The sequence below is a fragment of the Macaca fascicularis genome, chromosome 6 (genome assembly GCF_037993035.2).
Source record: "Macaca fascicularis isolate 582-1 chromosome 6, T2T-MFA8v1.1".
Taxonomy (NCBI): Eukaryota; Metazoa; Chordata; class Mammalia; order Primates; family Cercopithecidae; genus Macaca; species Macaca fascicularis.
The window spans coordinates 101,813,190-101,840,045 of NC_088380.1; the positions used below are offsets into that span (position 1 = coordinate 101,813,190).

At 52.9% G+C, this 26,856-nt stretch overlaps 2 protein-coding genes across 8 annotated transcripts in view; both read left to right on the forward strand.

Annotated features, from left to right (window-relative positions):
- Window positions 1-10,359, forward strand: part of LOC135971347 (SH3 domain and tetratricopeptide repeat-containing protein 1-like) — a 42,609-nt gene extending 32,250 nt beyond the window's left edge. For 4 of the 6 annotated variants that reach the window (XM_073993920.1, XM_065546521.2, XM_065546524.2 and 1 more), the window contains 2 exons: window positions 8,901-9,081; window positions 10,258-10,359. In XM_073993920.1, the coding sequence (XP_073850021.1) occupies window positions 8,901-9,081; window positions 10,258-10,291 (215 nt within the window). In that variant the 3' untranslated portion in view covers window positions 10,292-10,359. Of the gene's footprint in view, window positions 1-8,094; window positions 8,379-8,900; window positions 9,082-10,257 lie in introns of those variants that run through there. The other 2 variants (XM_065546523.2, XR_010587512.2) reach the window with 2 other exon arrangements.
- Window positions 10,360-14,331: 3,972 nt separating this feature from the next.
- Window positions 14,332-19,870, forward strand: LOC141406872 (SH3 domain and tetratricopeptide repeat-containing protein 1-like). Of its 2 annotated transcripts, XM_065546522.2 has the most exons (4): window positions 14,332-14,637; window positions 15,343-15,499; window positions 16,461-16,657; window positions 19,471-19,870. In XM_065546522.2, the coding sequence occupies exons 1-3, from the start codon at window positions 14,464-14,466 to the stop codon at window positions 16,562-16,564; spliced, it is 435 nt and encodes a 144-aa protein (XP_065402594.1). In that variant the 5' UTR covers window positions 14,332-14,463; the 3' UTR covers window positions 16,565-16,657; window positions 19,471-19,870. The 2 variants fall into 2 exon arrangements, with proteins under 2 accessions (XP_065402594.1, XP_073850019.1); XM_073993918.1 differs by having other exon boundaries at window positions 14,339-14,637; window positions 15,343-16,657.
- Window positions 19,871-26,856: the final 6,986 nt, after the last annotated feature.

The window sequence follows — 26,856 nt, forward strand, 5'->3', positions numbered from 1 at the left end:
CTGTCCCTTAACCAGCTAGGTTCTTTTTAATCCTGAGCTCAGAAAGATTGCTCCTACTGCAGCCAGGGAAGACAGGTGGTTGACTGGTTAGAAATCATGGCAGGTTATTTTCTCCAGTTGGCAAGCAGAGCTATCAAAAAGTTGTCTTCTCTATTGTATTTCAAATCTGGGTGTTTAAAAAATTGTGTAAGCAAATTAAGCATTTATTTAATGGTAGTTGTGTGTGTTCTTGATGCGAATGAGAGGTGCATTCCCTTGTAAAATCCCTGGGACACTGTAGGAGGACGTGAGCCTTAGAACCGAAGTTGGTTTTCTAGATAATCATGTAGACATGATGATGCTGAGCACCAGACAAAGATGTTGATTGAAGTGATTTAAAAAAATTTTCTGAGTTCAGAGTTTACACCAATATTTAGAAAATCAGCAAAGGAACTTGGAGGAATGTTCTCAGGCATCCAGTTCAGCCCCCTACCCACATTGTCATAAACTCCGAGTGTGTGTACAGGGAGGCGCATTCCTTTCTGTTCTCATCACAGATCCTTCCCTGGCTCTGCACCTGCCTGTCATGTACGTCCGTGTGAAGAGACCACCAAACAGGCTTTGTGTGAGCAATAAAGCTTTTTAATCACCTGGGTGCAGGCGGGCTGAGTCCTAAAAGAGAGTCAGTGGAGGGAGATAAGGGTGGGGCCATTTTATAGGATTTGGGTAGGTAAAGGAAAATTACAGTCAAAGGGGGGTTGTTCTCTGGTGGGCAGGAGTGGGGGTCACAAGGTGCTCAGTGTGGGAGCTTTTTGAGCCAGGATGAGCCAGGAAAAGGAATTTCACAAGATAATATCATCACTTAAGGCAAGAACCGGCCATTTTCACTTCTTTTGTGGTGGAATGTCATCAGTTAAGGCCGGACAGGGCATTTGCACTTCTTTTGTGATTCTTCAGTTACTTCAGGCCATCTGGGCATATATGTGCAAGTCACAGGGGATGCGATGGCTTGGCTTGGGCTCAGAAGCCTGACATTGCCCTCTTCCCTACCTTCCCTACCTTTTCCCTCCTGTGCGGTTCTCTCACAAAGTGAATGGCCTCAGCCACAGCTTCTCTGCAGCTGCATCAGACTGTGGCAACTGGAGTGGTGGCTGCTGCAGGGCCTGCTGTCCCCACGGAGCCCAGTCTTGCTTGCCACTACAACCTGGTCACCATTTTGCCCTGAAAGTATGTAATTCTACAGAATGTGAGCCCACATGCTGGGGATGGAGGCGTCTTTATCACGGTGTGCTCTGCATATTTTAATCTTGGGTGGAAAGTATGGAAAAGTATGTGATACCTGTGGTTTGATGTCAGAAGGACGTTGTGAACTTGATGTGGACTGAGGATGTTAAGGTGCAACAGGCACCCCGGCTTCATTAAATGAGACTTCCCCGTCTCCCTGCCAGGCACACACAGGTGTATGGCCATGCCTTATGTGTTATCCTTATCTAGAGTGTGCCTTGTTGTCATGCTTAAAATTACATGATGATATTCTGCCTCATAGAGTAGGTCCCAAACCGCATTCAACACAGAAATGTACTCTTGCTATTGTACATAGAAAGTGCTTTCATATACCAAGTGGGAGAGCAGTCCTAAAATCTGGGCTGGAATCGCAGAAGGAAGGCATTGGAAAGCAACAGATTCCCTAATCCGAAGCTGATTTTTGATGAACCTAGAAACAGGACCAAGAGAAGTGAATTTGCCTAAGGCCCTGACAGTGTCTCACGGTAGCATCTGAACCTAGCAGTTTCTTGACCTATTTCTTTAAATGATTAGTCATGCTTCCTCTGATTCCTATATAAACATTCATTTATATAATGTTCATTCTTCATTCATTCTTTTATATTCATTTATATAATGTTCCTCATTCATTCTTTTGTTTCAGTGAATTATTGCAGTGCTACCACGAAACAGTATTTGAGTCAAAATGTGGCAGTGTTGATCCCTTTCCAAGGATTTTAGTTGCACAGTTTTTCAAAGCTGTGCTAGCAGTTTCTTGTTGGTTGCAAGGTGTCCTTTCAGAAGCCAATTGTGTGGTGTATTTATGTTGATTGTTGGAGGTAGTTTGGTTAGAACCTACTTCGAGTGGCTGGCGTGGGCCTGGGGGACAGTGACAGCTGCCTGCTTCATGGGCAGAGATGAAGTAATTGCTTCCTGGGAAGTACCATCCTCCTGGCCACACTCTCCAGCCCATTTCGTTTGTGTTGGTTTCCTTGGCATCTGCACGTTTCTGGCTTCATGTGAGTCTCATTTATTTTAGCGTATGACTTCAGGCTGTGGGGAAGAATGGCCATTTTAGCAAAGAGATGCACACAAAGGAACAACTGGCTAAATGTGAGTGAAGACATTCTTAGGGGGGGTTTCATTTCTTTTATTCTGTGACAGGCAGTCTGGCAAGCCGTCTGGACACGTGGCCTGCGCTGTCACAGTTCCTCCTTGCAGGATTGCAGATGTTTGGAGATTGTAGTGATAACTGTTATTGAGAATGTCATTCTCGCAGGCTCTAGTAAGTCAGGATTTATTCAGTGTTAATTTGTTAAAGACAACTGTATTTCTAGCCAAATCCATGTTAGACGTTTCTCCTGGCATTGTTGCTGGGGGTATTCCCGTGGCTTAGTCTTAGGGAAGCACACGCCTTTGAATACTGCTGAAGCTGTGAGTACCCAAAGCGCACCGGAGTACTTTTGCCATATGAGGTGTTAGTCACTGATACACATCTCAGTCAGACCTGATGGATTCTTGACCCCTTCCTTTTTTAATTTTTTAATTTTTAATTTTTATTTTTGTTTTTTAAGAGCACAACCCCTCAGGTGGCCACCATGAATCTCTGGTGTTTTCAGTTGGCTGCAGCCTATTTGCCATCTCTGGTTCAAACATATTCAAAGCCTGATGATGCTTCCCTCTGTTGTTCTTCTGCTGTGTGACCTCCGCACCCGCAGGGTTCAAGACTGTCAGAGCTGGGAGCCACCTTCACAACTACCAGGGTTTCCAGAACCTCCTTCTTCTAGCCCTGGGGATGGAAGAGATGTCATCAGAGGTGAAGGCTTATTAGGTTTCCATGCCATTGATAACGAATGAGGAGGTTTTCTTTTATATAAGGGGAGCGTCTTATAACGTGCTTTAGTAGGGTAAAGAAGCTTTTGAGGTTTGCTTTCTCTGGAAAGATAATTTGTGATCCTGCCCTTGCTTTCAACAAAAATATAGTTTGCATACCAGTGCATTTTGTATTACTGAGCACTGGCTGACAAATGGTTCTTAACTCGTCATTCACTCAGCCACTGTTTCTTGAATGGCATATGTGTGCCAGCTGTAGTAGGAACTTGCTAGGCTCTAGGACTAACCCTTATGAAACGGGGGTCCTGGGGGAAGCAAATGCATATAAATATAAACGTTTGAGGGGATATCAGAGGGGGTGCCTATAGGTGCAAAACTTCGTTCATTCTTTGCCCCATCTAGGAGGTTTTGTGTCTTAGCAGCATGTTCCATAGCAACACATCCCTCTATCAAAATATTCATCTTATTATTTTGAAATTCTCTGCTTAGGTATGTGTTTTTCCGACTAAGTTTAGAACTGGTTAAGGACAGCCTATGGGGTATGTATTATATATATCTAAACACACACATATATTTATATATATACACATTACCAGTATAAATTTACAATATATTTATATATATACACACATATATATTTCTCCCTTTCTGTATATACACACACACACCACACACATATATGTACACACACACATATATGAAATTCTACTGCCAAGCACAGAAAGTCAAAACTAGGCAAGGATTCTTTTAGTGTTCATGAAAAAATAGATGTGCTTAGTTGAGAGCATCCTTCAGTTGCCAGGGGAAAGACAGGATGGATTCACAAATGGAGATAGTGTTTTGTTTTTGTTTTGGTTTTTGTTTTTTCTTTGTTTAACTCTTGAATTCAAAATAATCCAGACTTATGGAAAAGTTGCAAAAATAGTACAGAGAATTCCCATATACTCTTCCCTCAGATTCCCCAAACATTTCACCCCATTTGTACTTTCTCTTTCTCTCTCTGTGGATATAATTTTTTTTTTTTCTGAAATGTTTGAGAGTGGAAGGTAGAATGCAGGGTAGGGTGAAAGGTGGAAGGAGAGAGGTAGGTTGGGAGGCTTTTTTTTTTTTTTTTTAAACCTTCTGAGATGGAGTTTCGCTCTTGTCACCCAGGCTGGAGTGCAATGGCACGATCTCGGCTCACTGTAACCTCTGCCTTCTGTGTTCAAGTGATTCTCCTGCTTCAGCCTCCCGAATAGCTGGGATTACAGGCACCCACCACCATGCTTGGCTAATTTTTTGTATTTTTAGTAGAGGGGTTTCACCATGTTGGCCAGGCTGGTCTTGAACTCCTGACCTCTGATGATCCACCTGCCTTGGCCTACCAAAGTACTGGGATTACAAGCATGAGCCACTGTGCCTGGCGATTGGGAGGCTTTTGCAGTAACCCAGAGCGCTGTGATGAGGGCTGGACCTGGTTGGAAATGATGAGAAAGGTGAGAAGTGGTTAGGTCTGGCATATAGTTTGAAAGGAGAGTTTAAATGGGTTAGATGACAAGAGAGAGACGTGGCTCTGAAGGCATAGTAGCCCTTGCCCTGCTGGGCCGGATGAGACAGGCAGCCTAGGGCTACTACCGCACCCTGCGGGCGGCTCAGGACCTGGGCCAGCGGAGGAACCAGGCAGTGGTGCTGGCCAACTTCGGGACCCTGTGCCTGCACGCGGGTGCCAGCAGGCTGGCCCAGCACCACCTCCTGGAGGCCGTGCGGCTGTTCTCAAGGCTGCCCTGCAGGGAGTGTGACCGGGACTTCACCCACGTGCTCCTGCAGCTGGGCCACCTCTGCACCCACCAGGGTCCGGCCCAGCAGGGCAAGGGCTACTATGAGTGGGCCCTTCCAGTCGCTGTGGAGATGGGCCATGTGGAGAGTGAGTGCCCCGGTTCCTCCTGTTCACCTTCCGGGGCCACTCGCATCAGGGCACACCTGGGGTTTGTGATTCAGAAACAAGTGGTGGTTTTTCCACCATCGAAAGTGCTGAGTCATGGCCAGCAGCAGATGTTGGCAAGCGCCCTGGAGACAGGCGGTTCCCATGCAAGGCCAGGCCCTCTGCCCTACTGGGGCAACCAGCTCTTCCCAGTTTGCCCAGGGACCATGCTGCCTTGAGCACGGAAAGTCCTGCGTGCTGGGAATCCCTAGCCATAACCCTGGGATCAAGACAGGCTCTGCTGAGCTGGGACTTGGGGCCCCTCCATGAGCCAGGCCCTGAACGCCGGTTCTTGTGCCCGTCTTATCTGCTTGGTGTGTTGGCAGGCTGCGCACCTGTCATCCCACTTCACAAAGGACACGGGGCGGGTGATTGCCCGAAGCCGCAGAGCAGTTCATGCAAAAGCAGCTCGTTGTGCAGTGTGTGCCAGCCCCACGCATAAATAGGGCTTGTGGGGTCCTCGGGTGGCAGGGACTGAGCATGGGAATGTGAGTTTTAGGCCAGAGAAGCCACAAAAGGGTGAGTGGCGTGATGGCGGGGCAGCACTTGGCCCCGGGTTAGGGAAGCCTCTTAGTCTGGGACCAGAGGGTTGAGAGGATTTAATCAAGTAATAGGTGGTGGTGGAGGGGCTGGTGGTGTAGCCTGTGTGAAGGACCAGGGATAAGCTAGTGGGGGTGAGTGGTGGTGAGTGAGTGGGGGTGAGTGAGCGGGGATGAGTGAGTGGGGGTGAGTGAGTGGAGGTGTGATGGGGGTGAGTGGGAGTGTGAGCGGGGATGAGTGGGGTGTGAGCAGGGGTGAGCGAGTGGGGGTGAGTGAGCGGGGACGAAGGGGGTGTGAGGGGCAGTGAGTGAGTGGGGGTGATTGAGTGGGGGTGAGTGAGCGGGGATGAGTGAGTGGTGGTGAGTGAGCGGAGGTGTGATGGTCAGTGAGCGGGGATGAGTGGGGGTGAGTGAGCAGAGGTGTGATGGGAGTGAGTGATCAGGAGTGTGAGCCGGGATGAGTGGGGTGCGGTGGTGAGTGAGTGGGGATGAGTGAGCGGGAGTGTGAGTGGAGATGAGTGAGTGGGGGTGAGTGAGCGGAGGTGTGATGGGGTGAGTGAGTGGGAGTGTGAGCGGGGATGACTGAGTGGGGGTGAGTGAGCGGAGGTGTGATTGGGGTGAGTGAGCGGAAGTGTGAGCGGGGATAAGTGGGGTGTGAGCGGGGGTGAGTGAGCAGGGCTTATGCAGGGAGGTGCAGAGTTAGGAGTGCGTGGGTTGGGTGCTGGATGGTGAGAAGCTCTTCTGGAGAGCTAAGCAGGGCCTGGGGCCTCAGGCTGTGGCTTGGCCTTTTCCCCAAGAGCACTGGGGAGCCATGGAGTGCTATCCAACAGTCACTGCAGACTGAGCAGTGAATGGACAGTAGGTGGGCAGGGCTGTCCGAAATCTAGGCCGCAGAGGATAGATGAGGAAGTTGAGTCCAGGGAAATGGCCGAGACAAGGGATACTGTTGTGGGTCCCCTCTGCCTTGCAGTGCTTTGTCATGGCATAGTGAGAGCACTCAGAGCTGCCTCCTGTGGCCTGGACCAGAGCCCCAGGGGCTGTGGCCAAATCTGCCCATTTCCCAGCACAGGCCTGGCACCCACTCCTGGCCCTAGGAGGGATGAGATTTTGGGAAGGACCATGTGAAGGGGCCCCGGTCCCACATATCTGCCCAAGGAGGGGTGGGGGGTTCAGACCCAGGCTTCTTCCCCAGGGGCATTCTCTGACTGGAAGGAGACCCTCCAGGAATCCAGCGCCCCAACCCCCACTGCAGCCTCCCGTGGCTCCTGGCACAATAGCCTGTGGCACCTCCTCCTACGAGGCCGTCCCCAGGGTGCTGGGGGATTCAGACTTGGAAATGCAGGCCAGGGAACGGGGATCATGCCTCCCTATCTCCCCACCCTGCCCTGAATGGTCAAGGAGACCGAGGGCGGCGCTGATACCCCACATGCTTACTTGGGGTCATTTTTGAGTCACTTTTGGTAGTTTGTGTCATTTTAGGAGTTTGGCTGTTGTGTCTAGATGGTCTGATTTGTTGGTGTAGAGTTGTTCGTAGTGTTTTCATGGAATCCTTTTATTTCTGTCAGGTTGGCAATAATGTTTCCTCTTTCATTTCTCATTTTAGAAACTTGGGTTTTTAATTTTTTATTTATTTCTTTTTATTAGAGATGGGGTCTCATCATGTTCCCCCAGGCTAGTCTTGAATGCTGGCCTCAGCGATCCTTCCACCTCGGCCTCACAAAGCGCTGGGATGACAGGCGTGAGCCATGGTGCTCAGTCTCTGATTTCCGTCATTTGTGTCCCTCTTTCTTTTCTTGGTCAGTCTGGTGAAAGATTTGTCAATTTTGTTATTATTTTCAAAAAACCCACTTTTGGTTCTGTTGATTATCTCTGTTTTTCCATTCTCTGTATTTTTACTTCCCATTTCCACTCTCATATTTATTATTTTCTTCCTTTTATTTGCTTTGGGTTTAGTTCATTCTTTTTCTAGTTTCTCAAGGTGGAAGGTTAGGTTTTTGAGATTTTTCTTCTGTCTTTGAATGTAGACATTTACAGTTATAAATTTCCCTTTCAGCACTGCCTTAGCTGCATGTTGGAATTTTTGATACACTGTGCTATTTTTTTTTTTTTTTAAAGACAGAGTTTTGCTCTATTGCCCAGGGTGGGGTGCAGTGGTGTAATCTTGGCTCACTGCAACTTCTACCCAGGTTCAAGCCATTCTCATGCCTCAGCCTCCCGAGTAGCTGGGATTACAGACGTGCACCACCCTACCCGGCTAATTTTTATATTTTACTTTTTTATAGAGACGGGATTTCACCATGTTTCCCAGGCTGTTCTCAAACTCCTGTACTCAAGCGATCCTCCCGCCTCGGCCTCCCACAGTGCTGGGATGACAGGCGTGAGCCACCGCGCTGGCCCGGGCTGTGCATTTGTTTGCATTCTTCTCAAATTAGTTTTCAGTTTCCCTGATGGTCTCTTTGACTCACTGGTTGTTTAGGAGTGTGTAATTTCCACATATTTTTGAATTTCTCACATTTCCTTCACTGTTGATTTCCAGTTTCGTGCCAGTACAGCTGAAGAACACCTCTGCTTTGGTCTCAGACCTTCTCCATTCCCTGAGGCTCATTTTGTGGCCTGGCACATGGTCTGTCATGGGGAATGTCCCATGGGTGCTCGAGAGGACTGTGTATTCAGCTGTTGTTGGGTGGTGTGTGTAACAGCTGTCCATTTGGCGTACCTGGTTTCCTGTGTTAATCTCCGGAATGTTTCTGGCACTAGAAAATCAGAAGCTTTCCACCGTTCCCAGCGCCCTGGCTTTGGGAGAGGTCAGTGAGCCTGTGGCTTGGGAGCCTGGTTGCATGAGAGAAGCATGTGTGGGAACGCCAGGGCCCAGCTTTGAACCCCGTTCCCCCAACATGATGCCGTATGTGGCAGACATGACGCTTGGCTTTGCTCTCTCAGGGTTCCATCTGCGACAGGGGCTACTTGTGCCCCTGGCCTCATCAGCTCAGGCTGAAGGCGGCCCTGGTCCTGGCCAGAGAGGCTTTGTGAAGCAGAAATAGATGGCCTGGTGCAGGGGCCGAGCCTGGCCAGGACCTCAGCCCTGGGAGTTGTAAAGAAGGCCGGCCTCTACCATGAGCATCTGCACCAAAGTGTGCCCATGTGACTGTGTGTTCGGAATCTGTCCTGAAATGGGTGCATGGCCTGTCTGTGCTCAGTCTCCCCACCTATGGGGCCCAGGCTCACAGAGGTGTGAAAGAGGCAAGCATGGCTCAGGGGCCTCCGAGCCCAGCCAGCCTCGCTTCGATGCTGGGAGACTAATGTCTTCCATTTTGTCTTCTGCCCAGGCCAGCTGCGGTCCGTCCAGCGGCTGTGCTACTTCTACGGCACCGTCATGCCCAGTGAGGCCCAGCGTGTCATCTACCATGAGCTCCAGCTCTCCCTGGCCCGCAAGGTGGCCGACAAGGTGCTGGAGGGGCAGCTCCTGGAGACCATCAGTCAGCTCTACCTGTCCCTGGGTACCGAGCGGTAAGGGCTGGCTTTGCAGTGGTGGAGGTGGGGATGGGCAGGGCAAGGAGCGGGGCACAAGAAAGCTGGCCCAGGACCCCAGCAGCCCCTCTCCTTTTGATCATTTGGTTCCTTGGCATCAGATGCTTTGAGCTGGTGGGCCTGGGGTCGTTCCAGGGCTGCTGCTGGCCCGTGAGTCCCAGCTTGAGCCTCCCTTGTTGGGTCAAAGGTCATCTCCACCCCAGCAGAGGCAGTACGTGCTCTCTGGGCTGTTCTTCCTACTATGGTGGCTTTTGTCATCTGACCTCTGACTGCCCCGAATCTTCACTCCTGGCCTTCATCTGTCCCCTTAAATGTGACCACAGCAGCCACCTGTGGCTTCTCTCCCACAGAAGACAGAGCCAGTTGTGTCACCTGCTTCCCTGGGGCAGGGTTTCAAGGTCTCACATCCCATATGTGGCCTACTCGGCTTCCCCCAAGCATCCTGACCTGGTGGGGTAACCATGGCCCTGGCCACCCCACCCACAGGGCCCAGTGACATTGCTGCAGTCACACCCCCTGGAGTGTCAGACTTACTGAGAGAGCAGGGAAGGAGCCAGATTCCATGGGGACCTGGGAGACTGGCTCCAGTCTTGGCCTCAGGTTCACAAAAGGAAAATGGGCCAGTGTGCTAGAGCCATGCTTCTCAAAGTGTAGTCCCTGGACCAGCAGAGCAGCATCCATGTCACCTAGGAGCCTGTGGCAAGTGGGAGTTCTAGGGCCTGCCCCAGGCCTGTGGAGCCGGAAGCTCTGTGGGCAGGGCCAGCAAGCTATAGGGACAGGCCTCCGGGTGACTGTGATACCTGCACACCTTGAGAACCATCGGCCCAGATAGCCTCTGAACACTAACGGCTCCTGGTGCGTCTGGAGAAGACACAGGCCATGTCTGGGAGGCAGGGGAGATGGACTAGCACATTCCTCCTGCCACAGGGCAGCATGATGCCCAATTCCCTCAGAAGGATGTCCTTCATCTTTTCCATGCTGTGTGTGTTCACCCTGGCCCTCCCAGCACCCTGGGAAGGGCAGAACACTGCACACACAAGGGGGCCGTTCCCAGTCCGCACATTCCAGATTCATCTGTCACCAGACCCACAGGAGGAGGCAGACTGGTTCCAGGAGGATGAAAGCCCTTGTTCTGACACCTGTGTCTGATTCCAGGGCCTACAAATCCACTCTGGACTACACTAAATGAAGTCTGGGGATTTTCATTGATCTTCAGAAGAAAGAGAAGGAGGCGCGTGCCTGGCTGCAAGCAGGGAAGATCTATTACAGCCTGCAGCAGAGCGAGCTGGTGGACTTGTACATCCAGGTGAGTGGCAAGGGATGCAGGAGGACCCCTGTGCTGTTCACTTTCTGTCCATCCACCCATCCATTCATTCTTCCATCATCTATTTACCTGTTCATCCATCCATCCATCCATCCATCCATCCATCCATCCATCCATCCATCCATCTGTGCATCCATCCATCCATCATTCATCCATCCTTTTCTCATCCATCTATTCACCCATCTATCCATCCATTCACCTGTCCATCCACCCATCCATTCATCCTTCCATCATCTATCTGTTTACCTGCTCATCCTTCCATCCATCCATCCATCATCCATCCATTCTTCCATCATCTTCCCATATACCTGTGGGTCCTTCCATCTATCCATCTATCATCCATCCTTCCATCCTTCCATCATCCATCCATTCACCTGTTTGTCTTTCCACGCATCCATCCATCCATCCATCCATCATCCATCCCTCTGTCCATCCATCCATCCCTCCGTCCATCCATCCATCTATCATCCATCCATCCTTTTATCATCCATCCATTCTCCTGTCCATCCATCCATTCACCTGTTCGTCCATCCATCCATCCTTCCATCTATCTTTCCATCATCCATCCAACTGTTCATCCTTCTATCCATCCATCCATCCATCATGTTTCTGTTCACCTCTTCGTCCATCCATTCACCTGTTCGTCCATCCTTCCATCCATCCTTCCATCCATCCTTCCATCCATCTTTCCATTATCCATCCAACCATCTTCCATCCATCCATGATGCTTTCATTCAGCTGTCCATCCATCCATCCATTCATTCATCATCCATCCTTTTATCATCCATCCATCCATTGACCTGTTCATCCATCTCTCTGTCCATTCTTCCATCCTTCCATCATCCATTCACCTGTTCATTCTTCCATCCATCCATCATCCATCCATCCTTCCATCATTCATCCACTCGCCTGCTCATCCTTCCTTCCATCCATCCATCCATCCATCCATCCATCCATCCATCCATCTATCATACATCTATTCACCTGTTCATCCTTCCATTCATCCATCTATCGTCCATCCATCCATCCATTCATCCATCCATCATTCATCCATTCTTTTATCATCCATTCTTTCAGCCACCATCCATCCACCTGTTCGTCCATTCATCCATCCATCCTTCCATCATCCATCCATTCACCTGTTCATCCTTCCATCCATCCATCATTCATCCATCCATCCATCCATTTTATCCATTCATCCATTTATCCATCCATCCATCTATCATCCATCTATCCTTCCATCATCCATCCACTCACCTCCTGTTCATCCTTCCATCCATCCATTTATCCATTCATCCATCCATCCATCCTTCCATCATCCACCCATCTTTCCATCATCTATCCTTCCATCATCCATCCATTCATCTGTTCATCCTTCCATCTATCCATCATCCATCCATCCATCCATTTATCCATCCAGCCATCATCCATCCATCTGTCCATTCATCCATCCATCCTTTTATCATCCATCCTTTTATCATACATCCATTTATCATCCATGCATTCACCCGTCTATCCATCCATTCACCTGTTCATCCATCCATCCGTCCATTCATCCTTCCATCAACCATCCATTCACCTGTTCATCCTTCCATCCTTCCATCCATCCACCTGTTCATCCTTCCATCCATCTACCATTCATCCATCCACCATTCATCCATCCATCATTCATCCATTCATCCATTCATCCATTTATCCATTCATCCATATATCCATCTGTCATCCATCCATCCTTCCATCAACCATCCACTCACCTCCTGTTCATCCATCTATCCATCATTCATCCATCTATCCATTTATCCATTCATCCATCCATCCTTCCATCATCCATCCATTCATCTGTTCATCCATCCATCATCCATCCATCCATCCATCCATCCATCCATCCATCCATCATCCATCTGTCCATTCATCCATCCATCTGTCCATTCATCCATCCATCCTTTTATCATCCATCCTTTTATCATACATCCATTTATCATCCATCCATTCACCCGTCTATCCATCCATTCACCTGTTCATCCATCCATCCGTCCATTCATCCTTCCATCAACCATCCATTCACCTGTTCATCCTTCCATCCTTCCATCCATCCACCTGTTCATCCTTCCATCCATCTACCATTCATCCATCCACCATTCATCCATCCATCATTCATCCATTCATCCATTTATCCATTCATCCATTTATCCATTCATCCATATATCCATCTGTCATCCATCCATCCTTCCATCAACCATCCACTCACCTCCTGTTCATCCATCCATCCATCATTCATCCATCTATCCATTTATCCATTCATCCATCCTTCCATTATCCATCCATTCATCTCTTCATCCATCCATCCATCATCCATCCATTATCCATCCATCCATCCATCCATCCATCCATCCATCCATCCATCATCCATATGTCCATTCATCCATCCATCTGTCCATTCATCCATCTGTCCATTCATCCATCCATCTGTCCATTCATCCATCTGTCCATTCACCCATCCATCATTCACCCATCCATCATTCACCCACCCTTTTATCCATCCATTCACCCGTCTATCCATCCATTCACCTGTTGTTCCATCCATCTGTCCGTTCATCCTTCCATCATCCATCCAATCACCAGTTTATCCTTCCATCCGTCCATCATCCATCCACATATCCTTTTATCCATTCATCCATCCATCCATCATCCATCCATGCTTCCATCATCCATCCATGCTTCCATCATCCATCCATCCACCTGTTCATCCTTCCATCCATCCATCATCCATTCACCCATCCATTCATCCATCCATCCATCCTTCCATCCATCCTTTCTCCCATCCATCCATTCACTGTTCGTCCATCCATCCATCATTCATCCATCCACCCACCAATCTACCTATTAATCCATCCCTCCATTCATCTATCTGTCAATTTGTTTATCCATACATTCATCCACCATCTATCCATCCATATGCACATACATCATCTACCCTCCACCCATCCATACATTATCTACCCACCCATACATACATACAGACATACACACATCATTCCACCCATCCATCCATCCATCCATCCATCCATCCATCCATCCATCCACCCACCCACCCACCCATCCACCCATCCACCCATCCACCCATCCACCCATCCACCCACCCATCCACCCATCCACCCATCCATCCACCCATCCACCCACCCGTCCGTCCGTCCGTCCGTCCGTCCATCCATCCATCCATCCATCCATCCATCCATCCGTCCATCCATCCATCCCAGCATTAATCTATCCACACACTCATCCATCCATCCATGTGTCTACATCTCCTCATCCATTCATCCATCCATCCACTCATTCCTAAGCTACTGCTGAGCACCTGTTGTGTGCCTTTTTCCTCCCTCCAACTGGTTCCCTCATATCCTCCCCCAGTGGCCAGCATCTTCTCCCTGAGGGCAGAGGCGCAGCCCCTCACAGTGCCCAGCACCTGCTCAAATACAGCACATGCTCAAATAATGTGACCACTCAGTTAACACACAGAAGAACTTGCTCCAAGCAACACGTGGCACATCTCCTTACAAAATGAATCTATCATAGTGGCTGTTTTCAGAGGCTTTCCCAAACACAGTGTGGTCCGGAACAAATTGTGAAGCCCACGAGCCTGGTGAAGCTTTCATTACTGAGCACCTGCTGTATACCTCCTTGAGCTGAGGAGAGGGATCAAGAGCTCATGGCCAAGAGGGGACCAGGCCCACCCACAAACACTGTTGATGTGGCAGGGATGTGGCAACGCAGAAAGGAGCCAGGGGATGGGCTCCCAGCAATCTGGGGGCCACGGAGACTGGTGTGAGTGCAGGGGGAGTGGGCTAGGGCTAGCCCTGGTGGTAGGATTCACAGGTGTCGGGCTCCTGGGCTGCAGCTGCTCAGTTATCTCCTGGCACTCAGGTGCATCAGTTCATTGTCCTCATGCCAGTGGTGGGGGCAGCCCTAATGCACAGGGTCTGAAAAATGCTCAGGTGTACCTGTAGTGTGTGAGAGGAAGGAGGCTGGAAAAGGTGGGCATGGCCACCTCACCAGGTGTGGGTCTTGAGGGAACTTCTGTCTCCTTTCAGGTGGCACAGAATGTGGTCCTGTACACAGGCGACCCCAACCTGGGGCCGGAGCTGTTTGAGGCAGCTGGAGACATCTTCTTCAGTGGGGCCTGGGAGCGGGAGAAAGCTGTGTCCTTCTACCGGGTGAGCTGGCCTGTGGGCTGATGTGGGTGGGCCTCAGGGGGGCACCTGGAGGGCTGAGGCACAGGTGTGGCAGGGCAGAGGCCTCCCACCTGGAGGCAGGGCCACCCATGCACATGCTAGTTTCCAAGTGGTCTCACCGGGCATGATATTGACCGTGCCCCTGCCTGGGACAAACACTCGGGGCCTGGATGTGACAATGGCTCTACCCTTGTACCTGATGATCTCAAGCAACCATGAGCGGGAAGTTCTGTCCCCATCTTTCAGATGAGGAAACTGAGGCTCAGAGAGGCACAGGGACATGTCAGAGGACACACAGCATGTCACTGGGAGGCCCGGGTCTGCATGCACCCCGAAGTGGGACGGCTTCTCCCTTCCTCTGAGCTCACGGTGTGGCTCAGTCCTGGGCACAGATAAATGTGGTGTTTTTAGAGCAGAGAGGAGTGCTGGCTCCCCCGAGTCAGACCCCCGGTGGCCAGGTGGGAGAGACGGGTCTGAGGCTGCCGGGTGTAGCTGGATGGGCCTCAGGTGACTCTTCAGCCCCCAACTTGGGTGTCTGAACTGTGTGTTATCCCAGAGCACAGAGCTGTGTGGAGGTGCAGGTGTAGCTGGGGTGTGGGAAGCTCCAAGCACATGTTTGAGCTCTGAGGAGGGCGCTGGGCAAGGTGGGTGCTACGGGAAACCTGACCCCACCTGCCTGTGTGGTAGGACCGGGTCCTGGCCCTGGCAATGACTACAGGCAACCGCAAGGCGGAGCTGCAGCTACAGCTGTGCAACAAGCTGGTGGCACTGCTGGCCACACTGGAAAATCCCCAGGAGTGCTTGGAGTTTGCCTACGTGGCCCTAGCACTCAGCATCACTCTGGGTAAGTCCCCTGAGCCCCACCCTGCCAGGACCCACACTGTGCCAGAGCCCAGCCTCCAGGACTGCAGGGCAGGAGCTGAAACAGCTGCTGGATTTTCCTGGTCTCCTGTCCAGGCAGGCAGATCTGCCCAACTGGCTTCCCCGTCCGGCTGTGCGGCACAGCCCAAGGTCTCTCACGCAGTGCAGAGCTCCCTGCCTGACTGAGCTCTGTTTCCTCTGCCTGTTCCCGCTGCTGACCACAAGGGCCGCCCAGTGTGCCCTCTGCCTTCCAGACATGCCAGGCATCTCGTTGGTCCCTGTATGTGCCAGGCTGAGTGGCATATTCCCTTTCTCTTGTACCCTTCCCACCCTCATCAACCACCCAGCTCTCTGGCTGATAAAATCCCAATTCCCCTTCCAACAGTCTGCCCCTTAAGGCCGGGCATCCCCTGGTGCTGTGCCAGGGTCGTCTGTCCCCCTCCAGAGACAGGGAACCCTAGGCAGGCCGCATGCCCCAGCGCCTTGTGCCCTGTGGCCCAGTACACAGTAGGTGTGCAGCTGACTCCCCAAAGTAGGGGGCTCCGATTGTGACACACCCAGGAGGAGTCGGATGTTATGTCTGTGGGTTGCCTGGAGCCGGGGTGCCTGGGAGCACCTGGACTGCATGGCTTTTGGGCTCCCCTGGTTAAAACCAGTGAGCATAGGCAGGTGGCTATGTGTAGGCACAGAGCTGGGCCATCCAAGTCCGACTTTGCCAAAGCCTCACAGTAGACGGGGCAGGCCTTATTAATTCTGCTTTGCAGATGGGAAAGTGAGTCTGGGAACCCAGAAGGGACTGGCCAGAGCTGCCCAGGTGACCGCAGGTGCCTGGAGGCAAGCCAGGTGTGCTGCCTGGGGTCTGCATGCCTGCTCCAGAGGGGCCTGTGCCCTCCCTGCCCCAGGGAGCCACATCCTCACACCTGCCCCTTTGGCCTCCACCCCAGGGGACCAGCTGAATGAGCGCATGGCCTACCACCGGCTGGCCGCCCTGCACCATCAGCTGGGTCATGGCAAGCTGGCGGAGCACTTCTACCTCAAGGCCCTGTAGCTCTGCAACTCGCCGCTGGAGTTCGACGAGGAGACCCTCCACTACGTGAATGTGTACCTGGTGCTCGGTGACATCATCTTCTACGACCTGAAGGTGGGTGGGGAGGGGCAGGGCTTGGGGTGTTCCCGGCCCCCTTGGAGTGGGATCTCCACCCAGACCCCAGAGGCCTGGGTTCCAGCCTTCCTTAGGAATGGCCCAGTGGCCTCCCTGGAGCTCTGCACGTGGCTGGAGGAGCCGGCAAGGTCAGCAGATACAACCCAGCTCCCAAGCTGGCCAGGCCCCACCCTCAAGAACTCAGTCTCAGCCAGGGAGGCTGACACATGAGTGGGCAATGGTGTCCTCTGGATAAAGAAGGAGGATTGCAGTCGGGGGGCCCTCCTGGAGGAGATGACACCAAAGCTGATTCTTGACAGTCAAGTGTCAAGTTGCATTTAACAAAGAAAACAGGGTCGGGAGAAGGACATTTCGGAGGACGGCATCATCCTCGCATTGAATCAACGTTGCAAGATCCAACCCAAATCCTGGCGCCTCGTCTAGGAAGCCTGCCCAGGGTGCCAGCCTGCACTGAGCAACTCCTTCCTGGAGTTCCGAGACACCTTGAATTTTCACATCACCCAGGAAGGGTGGGGTGGGACCAGTGTCTTACCATTGGGTTCACAGACAGGGAAACCCCAGCTCAGGGCAGGTGCGGTGGGGCGGGGCCCCAGCCAGCCAGGCTGAGGCCTTGCTGGGTCGGGTCTGTCTCGAGGGGAGGTGCTGTGCTCCCTCTGCCCCCAGCCCTGCAGGGGTGGAGAGCTGGGACTGTCAGACTCAGACCTGGGGTGTCTCCACCCCTCTGCCCAGCAGGCACCGCCCCTCCTCAGCATCGCACCGGCACCGCGTCAGTGCTCCTTATGGGCTGAGGGGCCAGGGCACTCCAGTCCTGCGGCCGAGATCTTGGGGGCCTTAGAACAACATGAGGAGCTGGGGCAGCCCTAAGACCCCGCCCCGTATCCCCCACCGCAGGCCTGGGGCTGCCGGGAAGGCCCCCGCCCAGTGCTGACGACACCTGGTGGTCAGAAGTGGTCCCTGTGGCCTCCCAAGTCCCAGCCAGACAGGGAGGTGCCAAGTGTCAGACCTAGAGGGACGCTGCTCACCGCTCAGGGGCTCACCTGGGACCCAGGGGGACGGGCCTCCCAGAAGAGGCCTTTCTCTGTTTTGGTCAAGCCTGCCGCCCACTCCGCCTGCCCAGGAGGAAGGAAAGGGCCAAGTAGTACCTGAGAGGCCAAAGTCCATGGTTGGGGTTGAGGGGCAGAGGCCTCCTTCACCTCCTTCCCATGCACAGCCCTCCTTCCCATGCACAGTCTTCCTTCCCATGCACAGCCCTCTGGGCCTCATTGTGACTATGCTGTCAGTGCAGGCCAGCTTCCCACAGGGAGACCCCCTTGGAATTCCCCAAGGGCGGCTGTCTTTCCAAGGCTACACCCTCCTCCTTGTGTAGTAGGCTCTGGACCCAGGGCCCAGAGGAGTAGGAGAAAAAGCCGGGCTGCATGGGGCCTGGAAGGCTGGCAGAGAGGCAGGGGTAAATGGGCATCTTTGCCGATTGCCTCTAAAAAGGGGTCCCCTTTAGTCTACACGTGAGAGCGAGCCCTGGAATAGGTAGGATTAGGTGTGTCCTGGCTCAGCCTGCCACTCACTAGCTGCTGCACACACTACAGGCACATGGAAATGCACACGCAAATGCACACGGGCACAGGCACACGCACACACAGACACGCACACACACACAGGCATGCACACAGGCACACAAACACGCACAGACACACAGGCACCCAAATATGCACAGACACATGCACAGGCACACGCAGAGACATATGCATTGGCTGGCTCCTTCCTGTTTAGTTGGGATGCCCCCACCCCTTCAGGAAGCCTTTGCCTTCCACCCCCGGCTGAGTCTGGGGCCTCCTGGGCCCCCCACAGGCTCCTGGGCTTCCCTCTGCCACAGCCCGGGCCACCCTGTGTGGTCAGTGTTCACTCCCAGGTCCCTCAGACTGGGAGCAAGGACATTAGGCTCAGCCACGTACCCAGCACAGAGTCCAGTGTTCGGCTGGGCCGAGGGGCATTGGATGAGCAGTGGCGGTGACTCGGGGCCTTCTCACGCCCCTGCGCCGTGTGTGGGGCGGGGCAGTGGGGGAATGGACTGCTGCATCTTGGACTTTGTCCTTGGCCCTGGGAGTCATCTTGAGATGGTAAAGAGGGACAGGCTAGGCATGGGTCTTAGAGAGGTCCCTTGGGTGACCCCATGTGGAGGAGGCGCCTGGGGAGAAGCCGGGTGGGGGATGGGAGGGTCAAGGAGGAGGTCTGGGAGATGGCATCCCAACCCAGGGATGGTGAATTTGAGCCAAAGATGCATTGAAAATGGGAGTGGATGTCTGGGGAGTCACACTCCGTCAATATTTCAGGGAACATTGCCAGAGAGAACACCTGTGAGATGGTTTTGTACCTGGCCTGTCCCGTGGAGGGCCTGGAAATGGTCAGCATGGACAGGGGCCAGAGGGGAGCCTGGGTCACTCAACGCTGTGCCCCTGCTGTGGCTTGGAGCCACGGGCCCTGCATGGAACTCTCAGAGCAGGCAGGATCTGCCCTGACCTCAGCCCATGGGGAAAGCAGCCACTGCCTGCAGAGAGGGTGGCACTGGGGCAGGAGACTTGGGGTGAGTGGGGCGTAGGGGCAGTCAGGAAGGCTTCCAGGGGTGTCAGGGTCATCCCCACCTCCTGCAGCTGAGACCACAGCAGTGTCACAGGCTTCAGGGTTCATGGGGTGAGCCAGCATTGGCTGGACATGTGGAATGACCTGGAGACAGGAACGGCCTCTGGGAAGACGGGCTCCGAGTCCCCCTTTTGCTGAGCATGACCTGTCCCCTTCAGGACCCGTTTGATGCAGCCAGGTACTACCAGCTGGCACTGGCAGCCGCCGTGGACCTGGGCAACAAGAAGGCACAGCTGAAGATCTACACGCGGCCGGCCACCATCTCCCACAACTTCCTCCTGGACCGTGAGAAGTCGCTCTTCTTCTACCAGAAGGCCAGGACCTTCGCCACAGAGCTCAACGTCCACAGGGTCAACCTGCCTCCTCTGCCACTCTGCGGGTGGGCCCCCTGGTTGGCCCCCAGCCACCCTCGCTGAGGACAGCATCCGAGGGAGTGGGTTTTGTGCAAGGAGGATGGTCTCCTCCCTCTCCTGGTGTCTCCCGTGGCTCATTTTCTGGGAAATGGAGGCATGAAAGCAGGGTTCAAATAGCAATAAATGGTTTTTTTTTACAATAACATACCGAAGTCCCCAGGGCATCCTTCCCTGTGTGCTTCCTGGGCTGTGTCTGGGGGCCATCTCCTTCCCTGGTGGCAGCCCGCTGATCTTGGGGATGAGAACAACTGTGAGTCCAACAGACCTGGGCCAGGTCATCATGAGCCTCGGTTTCCTCGGCGGCCAGAGGGGAGATGGTGGTGGAACTCTGGGCAGCTCCTTGCTCTCCCTGCTCAGAGCTCTTGCTGTAGGTCTCGTGCCGCCCTTGCCTTTAACCTTCAGGCCACTGTGCCTGGATGTGGGGGCTGCTAGTGTCCCTGTTCGCCATTGAAGAAATAGAGGCACAGAGAGGTTAGGTGTCTGGCCCACCGTCACACAGCAGGTAGGGGCGGAGATGCAGAGCCCAGTACACTGACCACCACACCACCCTGCCAGCCTGCAGCCAGGAAGATGTCCCCCATTAGGACCCAAGGTCAGCTCCTGGACCTCTCTTGTGGTGTCAGGAGAGCCACAAGCCAGTGAGGGTGGCCCCAGGGATCCCTCACTCAGTGTCCTCTGCTCCTAGGCTTGGTTGGGCCGGGCCTGGCCAGTCCCACCTCTGACCACCGGTCAGCCCTGCGGGAAGTGAGATGCGGGGATCTCTGCCTGTGTAGATGCTGCTACCCAGTATTGAAAGCCTTATCTGGGCTGCCCCCCAGCCGTCCCCACATACCCCTCCCCTTCCAGCCTCCGGCCCTCATCCCAGTCCCTGGAAACCCAGGTTTTCCTTCTTGGAATCTCTGGGCCCAAGGAACACAGCTCACACGGTCTCTGCCAGTTTACGGCAAGGAAACCGAGGTTAGAGACTGTGGGTGTCCCACGTGATTCTCACATACACTGCACTCTCCCAGGCCGCTCTTTTAAACACTTTAAATGAGGTAACTTTCACATCGCATGCAATGAACTATTTCAACGCAAATAATGTGGCATTTGTGCATTCACAGTCCTGTGCAACCACTCACGCCATCAAGTTTCATAAATGTATTCATCTCCCCAGAAGAAACCTCCCATCCTCACTAAGCTGTTACCTCTCCTTTGTATCCCCCAAGCCCCTTGTTTAATGGAAGGGGAAACTGAGGCCCAGAGAGGGACTTGCCAGTGGGCGGAGCTCTGATAATAAGGAATCAGGCACCCATCTGCTGCTTCAGTCCTGGGTTGGTGTTCCACCGAGCAGAGGTGACAGAGCCAGGAGGTTCTGGGAGCGCCACAGGTGTCACTGGTTCAGTCCTGGGTTGGTTTGCCACCCAGCAGAGGTGACAGAGCCAGGAGGTTCTGGGACCCCATGCTTGCAACCAGAGCCCTGCCCCGAGCCTCCCCACCAGGGGACAGCAGAGAGCTTTCCAGAACGGGCCGCGGGGCTGGCGGGAAGCAGCAGCTCAGAGCTGCTGACAAACCTCACGTTGACCCCAGATCGCTGTCTCTGTGGGTTGGGCTTGGGAATTGGAGAGGAGGCCGCATGACTGGAAACGTGAAGACGGCACGGCCTGGCTGGAGGAGCGGGAAGCGCCGTCACGTTGACTGAGGACACAGACCTCCTGCCCGCTGGGCCGGGCCTGCAGCCATTCTTCTCGGGGTGGGGTCGCAGGTCCGGGTTGCTCTCGGCCCCCGAACTGCCTCAGAATCCGGGGGGCTTTGGAACTGTGCCTTCCCATCTCCACCCACCCTGGCTGGTGCCATGAGGGGCCTGGATCCTGGGATCCTGTTTCTCCTGGACAGCAGAGACTGGGGGACCAGAGGAGATGATGGGTCTTCAAGCCCCACATTCAAACCCCAGCCCACCACGCACAGTCTGGGGGTTCGGGGTGAGGGAGTTGATGTCTCTGAGCCCCAGTTTTGTCACCACTAAAATGAGACCGACATACTGGGGCAGAGTGCCAGCCCCAGGGCTAACCGAGGCCTGTTTCCTACTGACAATCCCGCTTACTCCTAGGAACAGCTCCAACAACCACACACTAGGGGACACTCAACCCAGGCCAGCTTGTCAGAGGCACGTGAACCAGAGCGACTCCATCTTGAATGGGGGCTGGGTAAAGGGAGGCTGAGACCTGCTGGGCCGCATTCCCAGTAGGCTAGGCATTCTTCGTCACAGGATGAGATAGGAGGTCCCCACAAGATACAGGTCATAAAGACCTTGCTGATAAAGCAGGTTGCAATAAAGAAGTTGGCCAAAGCCCCAAACCCAAGATGGCCACGAGAGTGACCTCTGATTGCCCTCACAGCTCATTATGTGCTAATTATAATGCCTTAACTGCTACAAGACACTCCCACCAGCGCCACGACAGTTTACAGATGCCATGGCAACATCTGGAGGTTACCCTACACGGTCTCAGAAGGGAAGGCAGAAACTCTCAGTTCTGGGAATTGCCCACCCCTTTCCTGGAACACTCATGAATCGTCCAACCCTTGTTTAGCGTATGATCAAGAAATAACCATGAAAATGGGCAACCAGCAGCTTTTGAGGCCACTCTGCCTGTGGAGCAGCCATTCTTTTTTTTTCTTTTTTTTTTTTTTGAGATGGAGTCTTGCTCTGTTGGCCGAACTAGAATGCAATGGCATGATCTTGGCTCACTACAACCTCCGCCTCCTGGGTTAAGCGATTCTCCTGCCTCAGCCTTCCTAGTAGCTGGGATTACAGGCACCTGCCACCACACCGTTAATGTTTTGTATTTTAGTGGAGACAGGGTTTTGCCATGTTGGACCAGGCTGGTCTCGAACTTCTCACCTCAGGTGATCCACCTGCCTCGGCATCCCAAAGTTCTAGGATTACAGGAGTGAGCCGCTGCGCCCGGCCAGAGTAGCCATTCTTTTATTCCTTTTCTTTCCTCATAAAGTTGCTTTCACTTGATGGACTCGCCCCGAATTCTTTCTTCTGTGAGATCCAAGAAACCTCTCTTGGAGTCTGGATCGGGACCCCTTTCCAGTAACAAACTTGCTTAACCTCTCAGACCCCTCGTCTCTTCATCTGTAACCAGAGATAAAGCCTCCCCCGAGGTTCCAACAGTGAGGAGAGAACGCATGGAAAAGAGGGGCACAGAGTTGGTGTGCAGAACCAATATCACAGACTGGGTGTCAAGCCACTGTCATATTGGAAGTAATATCACGCTCTCCCCTAGAAGTTATGAGGAACAATATCACACCGGGGTGTGTACACCCCGTGTGTTTTTGGAAGCAATGTCATTCTCTCTTCTTCTAGGTTTTAGGATTCATATCACAGGCGGGGTGTACACATCATCCACTCACCCCCTGGATATCAGGAACCATATCACAGAAGAGTTGTCCACCCCCTTCGATATTGTCAGCAATGTCATCTTCTTCCCGCCTGGATATTAGGAACGATACCCCGGGGTTGGGGGCGGTGTACACCCACTGTGATATCGAAAGTAAAATCAGCCTCTTTCCCGCTGGATATTAGAAACTATATCACAGGTGTGTGTGCACCTTCTGGGATATTGGGAGTACTGTCAGCCTCCACCCCTCTGCATATTAGGGACAATATACAGGGGACAGGGTGGTTACACACCCTGCGATATTGAGAATAATATTCTTCTCTTTCCCCTGTACATTAGGAACCACATCACAGGGGTCTGTACACCTTCTGCGATATTGGGATTAATGTGATCGTCTCCCCCAACTGAATGTCAAAAACGATATCACAGAAGGGTGTACACCCCCTGCAATATGGCCAGTAATATCATCGTCTCTACCTTTGGATCCTAGGAACAACATCACAGAGGTTGTGTATACTCCCCAGCAATATTGGGCATAATGTTATCCTCTCTTCCCCTGGATATTAGGAACGATATCCCTGGTGGTGGGAGGTGGAGTACATTAAGAACAACATCACTGAGTGGGTGTACACCCCCTGCGGTATTGGGTGTAATATCATCCTCTTTTCCCTAGGATATAAAGAACAATATCACAGGAGGGGTGTACAGCCACAGCCCCTCCGTTATTGGGAGTAATAGCGTCTTCTCCCACACTCGATATAGGAACAATATCCTAGGGTGGGTGTACATCCCCTGCGATATTGGGCATATTGTCATCGTCTCCCAACGTGAATATTGGGTGCAGTGTCCCAGGGGGGTGTACACCTTCTTCGATTTTGGGAGTAATATCATCCTCTCCCCTCAGGATTGTAGGCAAAATATCGAAGGGGTTTTACACTTTGTACGATATGGGCAGTAACAACATCCTCTCCCTACCTGGATGTAAGGAACTATATCACGGCCGGCTGTACACTTCTTGCCATACTGGGAGTCTTATCATCCTCTCCTATCATGGATATGAAGAAAAATATTACAAAGGAGGTGTACACCCCCTGAGATATTGAGAGTAATATTATGCTCTCCCCTTCGGGATATTAGGAACAATATTGCAGGAGGTGTGTACAACCCCTGTGATATTGGGAGTCATATCATCCTCTCCCCCTGAATATAAGAAACAATATCACAGGAGGAGGTACCTCCCCCCTGTGATATTGGGAGTCATATCGTGTTATTCGGAACAATAGCACAGTGGGTGTGTACAACCCCTGCGACATTGCCACTAGTATCATCGTCTCTCTCCCAGGATATAAGGAACAATATCATAAGGGGGTGTACACCCCTGCGATATTGGCGGTAATATCTTCCTCTCCCTGGCTGGCTATTAGGAACAATGTCACAGAAGAGGTGTACACCCCCTGCTTTAATGGGAGTGATATCATCCTCTCCGTCCCTGGATATTAGGAACAATATCACCAAGGAGTGTACACCTCCTGCAATATTGAGACTGATATCATCCTCTCGCCAGCTGGATAGTAGGAATCATATAACAGGGGTGGTGTACAACCCAAGCGAAATCGGAAGAAACATCACCCTCTCCACATTTGGATGTCAGGGAAAATAACACGGTGGCGGTCCACGCCCACGGTGATATTGGGAGTCATATAAACCTCTCCCACCCTGGATAGAAGGAAAAAGCTGACCGACGGCATGTACACACACTGCGGTAGTTTCAATAATGTCATGCTTTACCCCCTGGCTACTAGGAATAACATCATAGAGGGGTTTACAATTTCTGCGACACTGGGAGTAATATAATCCTCTCCTGGCAGGATATCAGAAACAAGATTATTAATTATTAATATTAATAAATATAAAAATTAATATTAATCACAGATATTTAAAATCACAATTAAGATACTATAAACACTGGTGAAAAATGTTAACGATTAGTATTAATAATTAATAATATTAACACAATTAATAATAAAATAATGATATCAACAACTAATGTGACTTAAATCAATACTAAGGGATGTAGGCAAAAAATTAATAATTAATATTAAGAAATAATAATATTGATAAATGACATTAATATTAAACAATAATTCTTGGAGTAGATCATAATCTATTTCAAACAATTATCAGTAATTAATAGAAAATTATTAATTGATAGTATTACTGATAATTATTAAAATCGATCATTGATGCATAATAATTAATTATATTATTGCTCCTAGAGCAATACACTGAGGGTGTACACCCGTCTGTGAAACAGTACATTATTTCCAGAGAGGCAGATGATACTACTCAAAATATAGAAACCAGGCTGTGAGTCCACCATGGCTCCCAATAGCCAAAGGGGGGGAGAGGGGGTGGCTATTGGTCCCCACCTCGCGGGGGGTGGCTCACCCCCCTGCGAGGTGGCTCCCAATAGCCAAGGGGGGGGAGAGGGGGTGGCTATTGGTCCCCACCTCGCGGGGGGTGGCTCACCCCCCTGCGAGGTGGCTCCCAATAGCCAAGGGGGGGGAGAGGGGGTGGCTATTGGTCCCCACCTCGCGGGGGGTGGCTCACCCCCCTGCGAGGTGGCTCCCAATAGCCAAGGGGGGGGAGAGGGGGTGGCTATTGGTCCCCACCTCGCGGGGGGTGGCTCACCCCCCTGCGAGGTGGCTCCCAATAGCCAAGGGGGGGGAGAGGGGGTGGCTATTGGTCCCCACCTCGCGGGGGGTGGCTCACCCCCCTGCGAGGTGGCTCCCAATAGCCAAGGGGGGGGAGAGGGGGTGGCTATTGGTCCCCACCTCGCGGGGGGTGGCTCACCCCCCTGCGAGGTGGCTCCCAATAGCCAAGGGGGGGGAGAGGGGGTGGCTATTGGTCCCCACCTCGCGGGGGGTGGCTCACCCCCCTGCGAGGTGGCTCCCAATAGCCAAGGGGGGGGAGAGGGGGTGGCTATTGGTCCCCACCTCGCGGGGGGTGGCTCACCCCCCTGCGAGGTGGCTCCCAATAGCCAAGGGGGGGGAGAGGGGGTGGCTATTGGTCCCCACCTCGCGGGGGGTGGCTCACCCCCCTGCGAGGTGGCTCCCAATAGCCAAGGGGGGGGAGAGGGGGTGGCTATTGGTCCCCACCTCGCGGGGGGTGGCTCACCCCCCTGCGAGGTGGCTCCCAATAGCCAAGGGGGGGGAGAGGGGGTGGCTATTGGTCCCCACCTCGCGGGGGGTGGCTCACCCCCCTGCGAGGTGGCTCCCAATAGCCAAGGGGGGGGAGAGGGGGTGGCTATTGGTCCCCACCTCGCGGGGGGTGGCTCACCCCCCTGCGAGGTGGCTCCCAATAGCCAAGGGGGGGGAGAGGGGGTGGCTATTGGTCCCCACCTCGCGGGGGGTGGCTCACCCCCCTGCGAGGTGGCTCCCAATAGCCAAGGGGGGGGAGAGGGGGTGGCTATTGGTCCCCACCTCGCGGGGGGTGGCTCACCCCCCTGCGAGGTGGCTCCCAATAGCCAAGGGGGGGGAGAGGGGGTGGCTATTGGTCCCCACCTCGCGGGGGGTGGCTCACCCCCCTGCGAGGTGGCTCCCAATAGCCAAGGGGGGGGGAGAGGGGGTGGCTATTGGTCCCCACCTCGCGGGGGGTGGCTCACCCCCCTGCGAGGTGGCTCCCAATAGCCAAGGGGGGGGAGAGGGGGTGGCTATTGGTCCCCACCTCGCGGGGGGTGGCTCAC

Bases quoted from the DNA above. Each gene is read 5' to 3' on its own strand.
- LOC141406872 (XM_073993918.1), top strand. From the start codon at position 14,464: ATGGCCACCTCACCAGGTGTGGGTCTTGAGGGAACTTCTGTCTCCTTT. The intron at 14,638-15,342 runs GTGAGCTGGCCT...CCTGTGTGGTAG, and splicing joins AAGCTGTGTCCTTCTACCGG to GACCGGGTCCTGGCCCTGGC.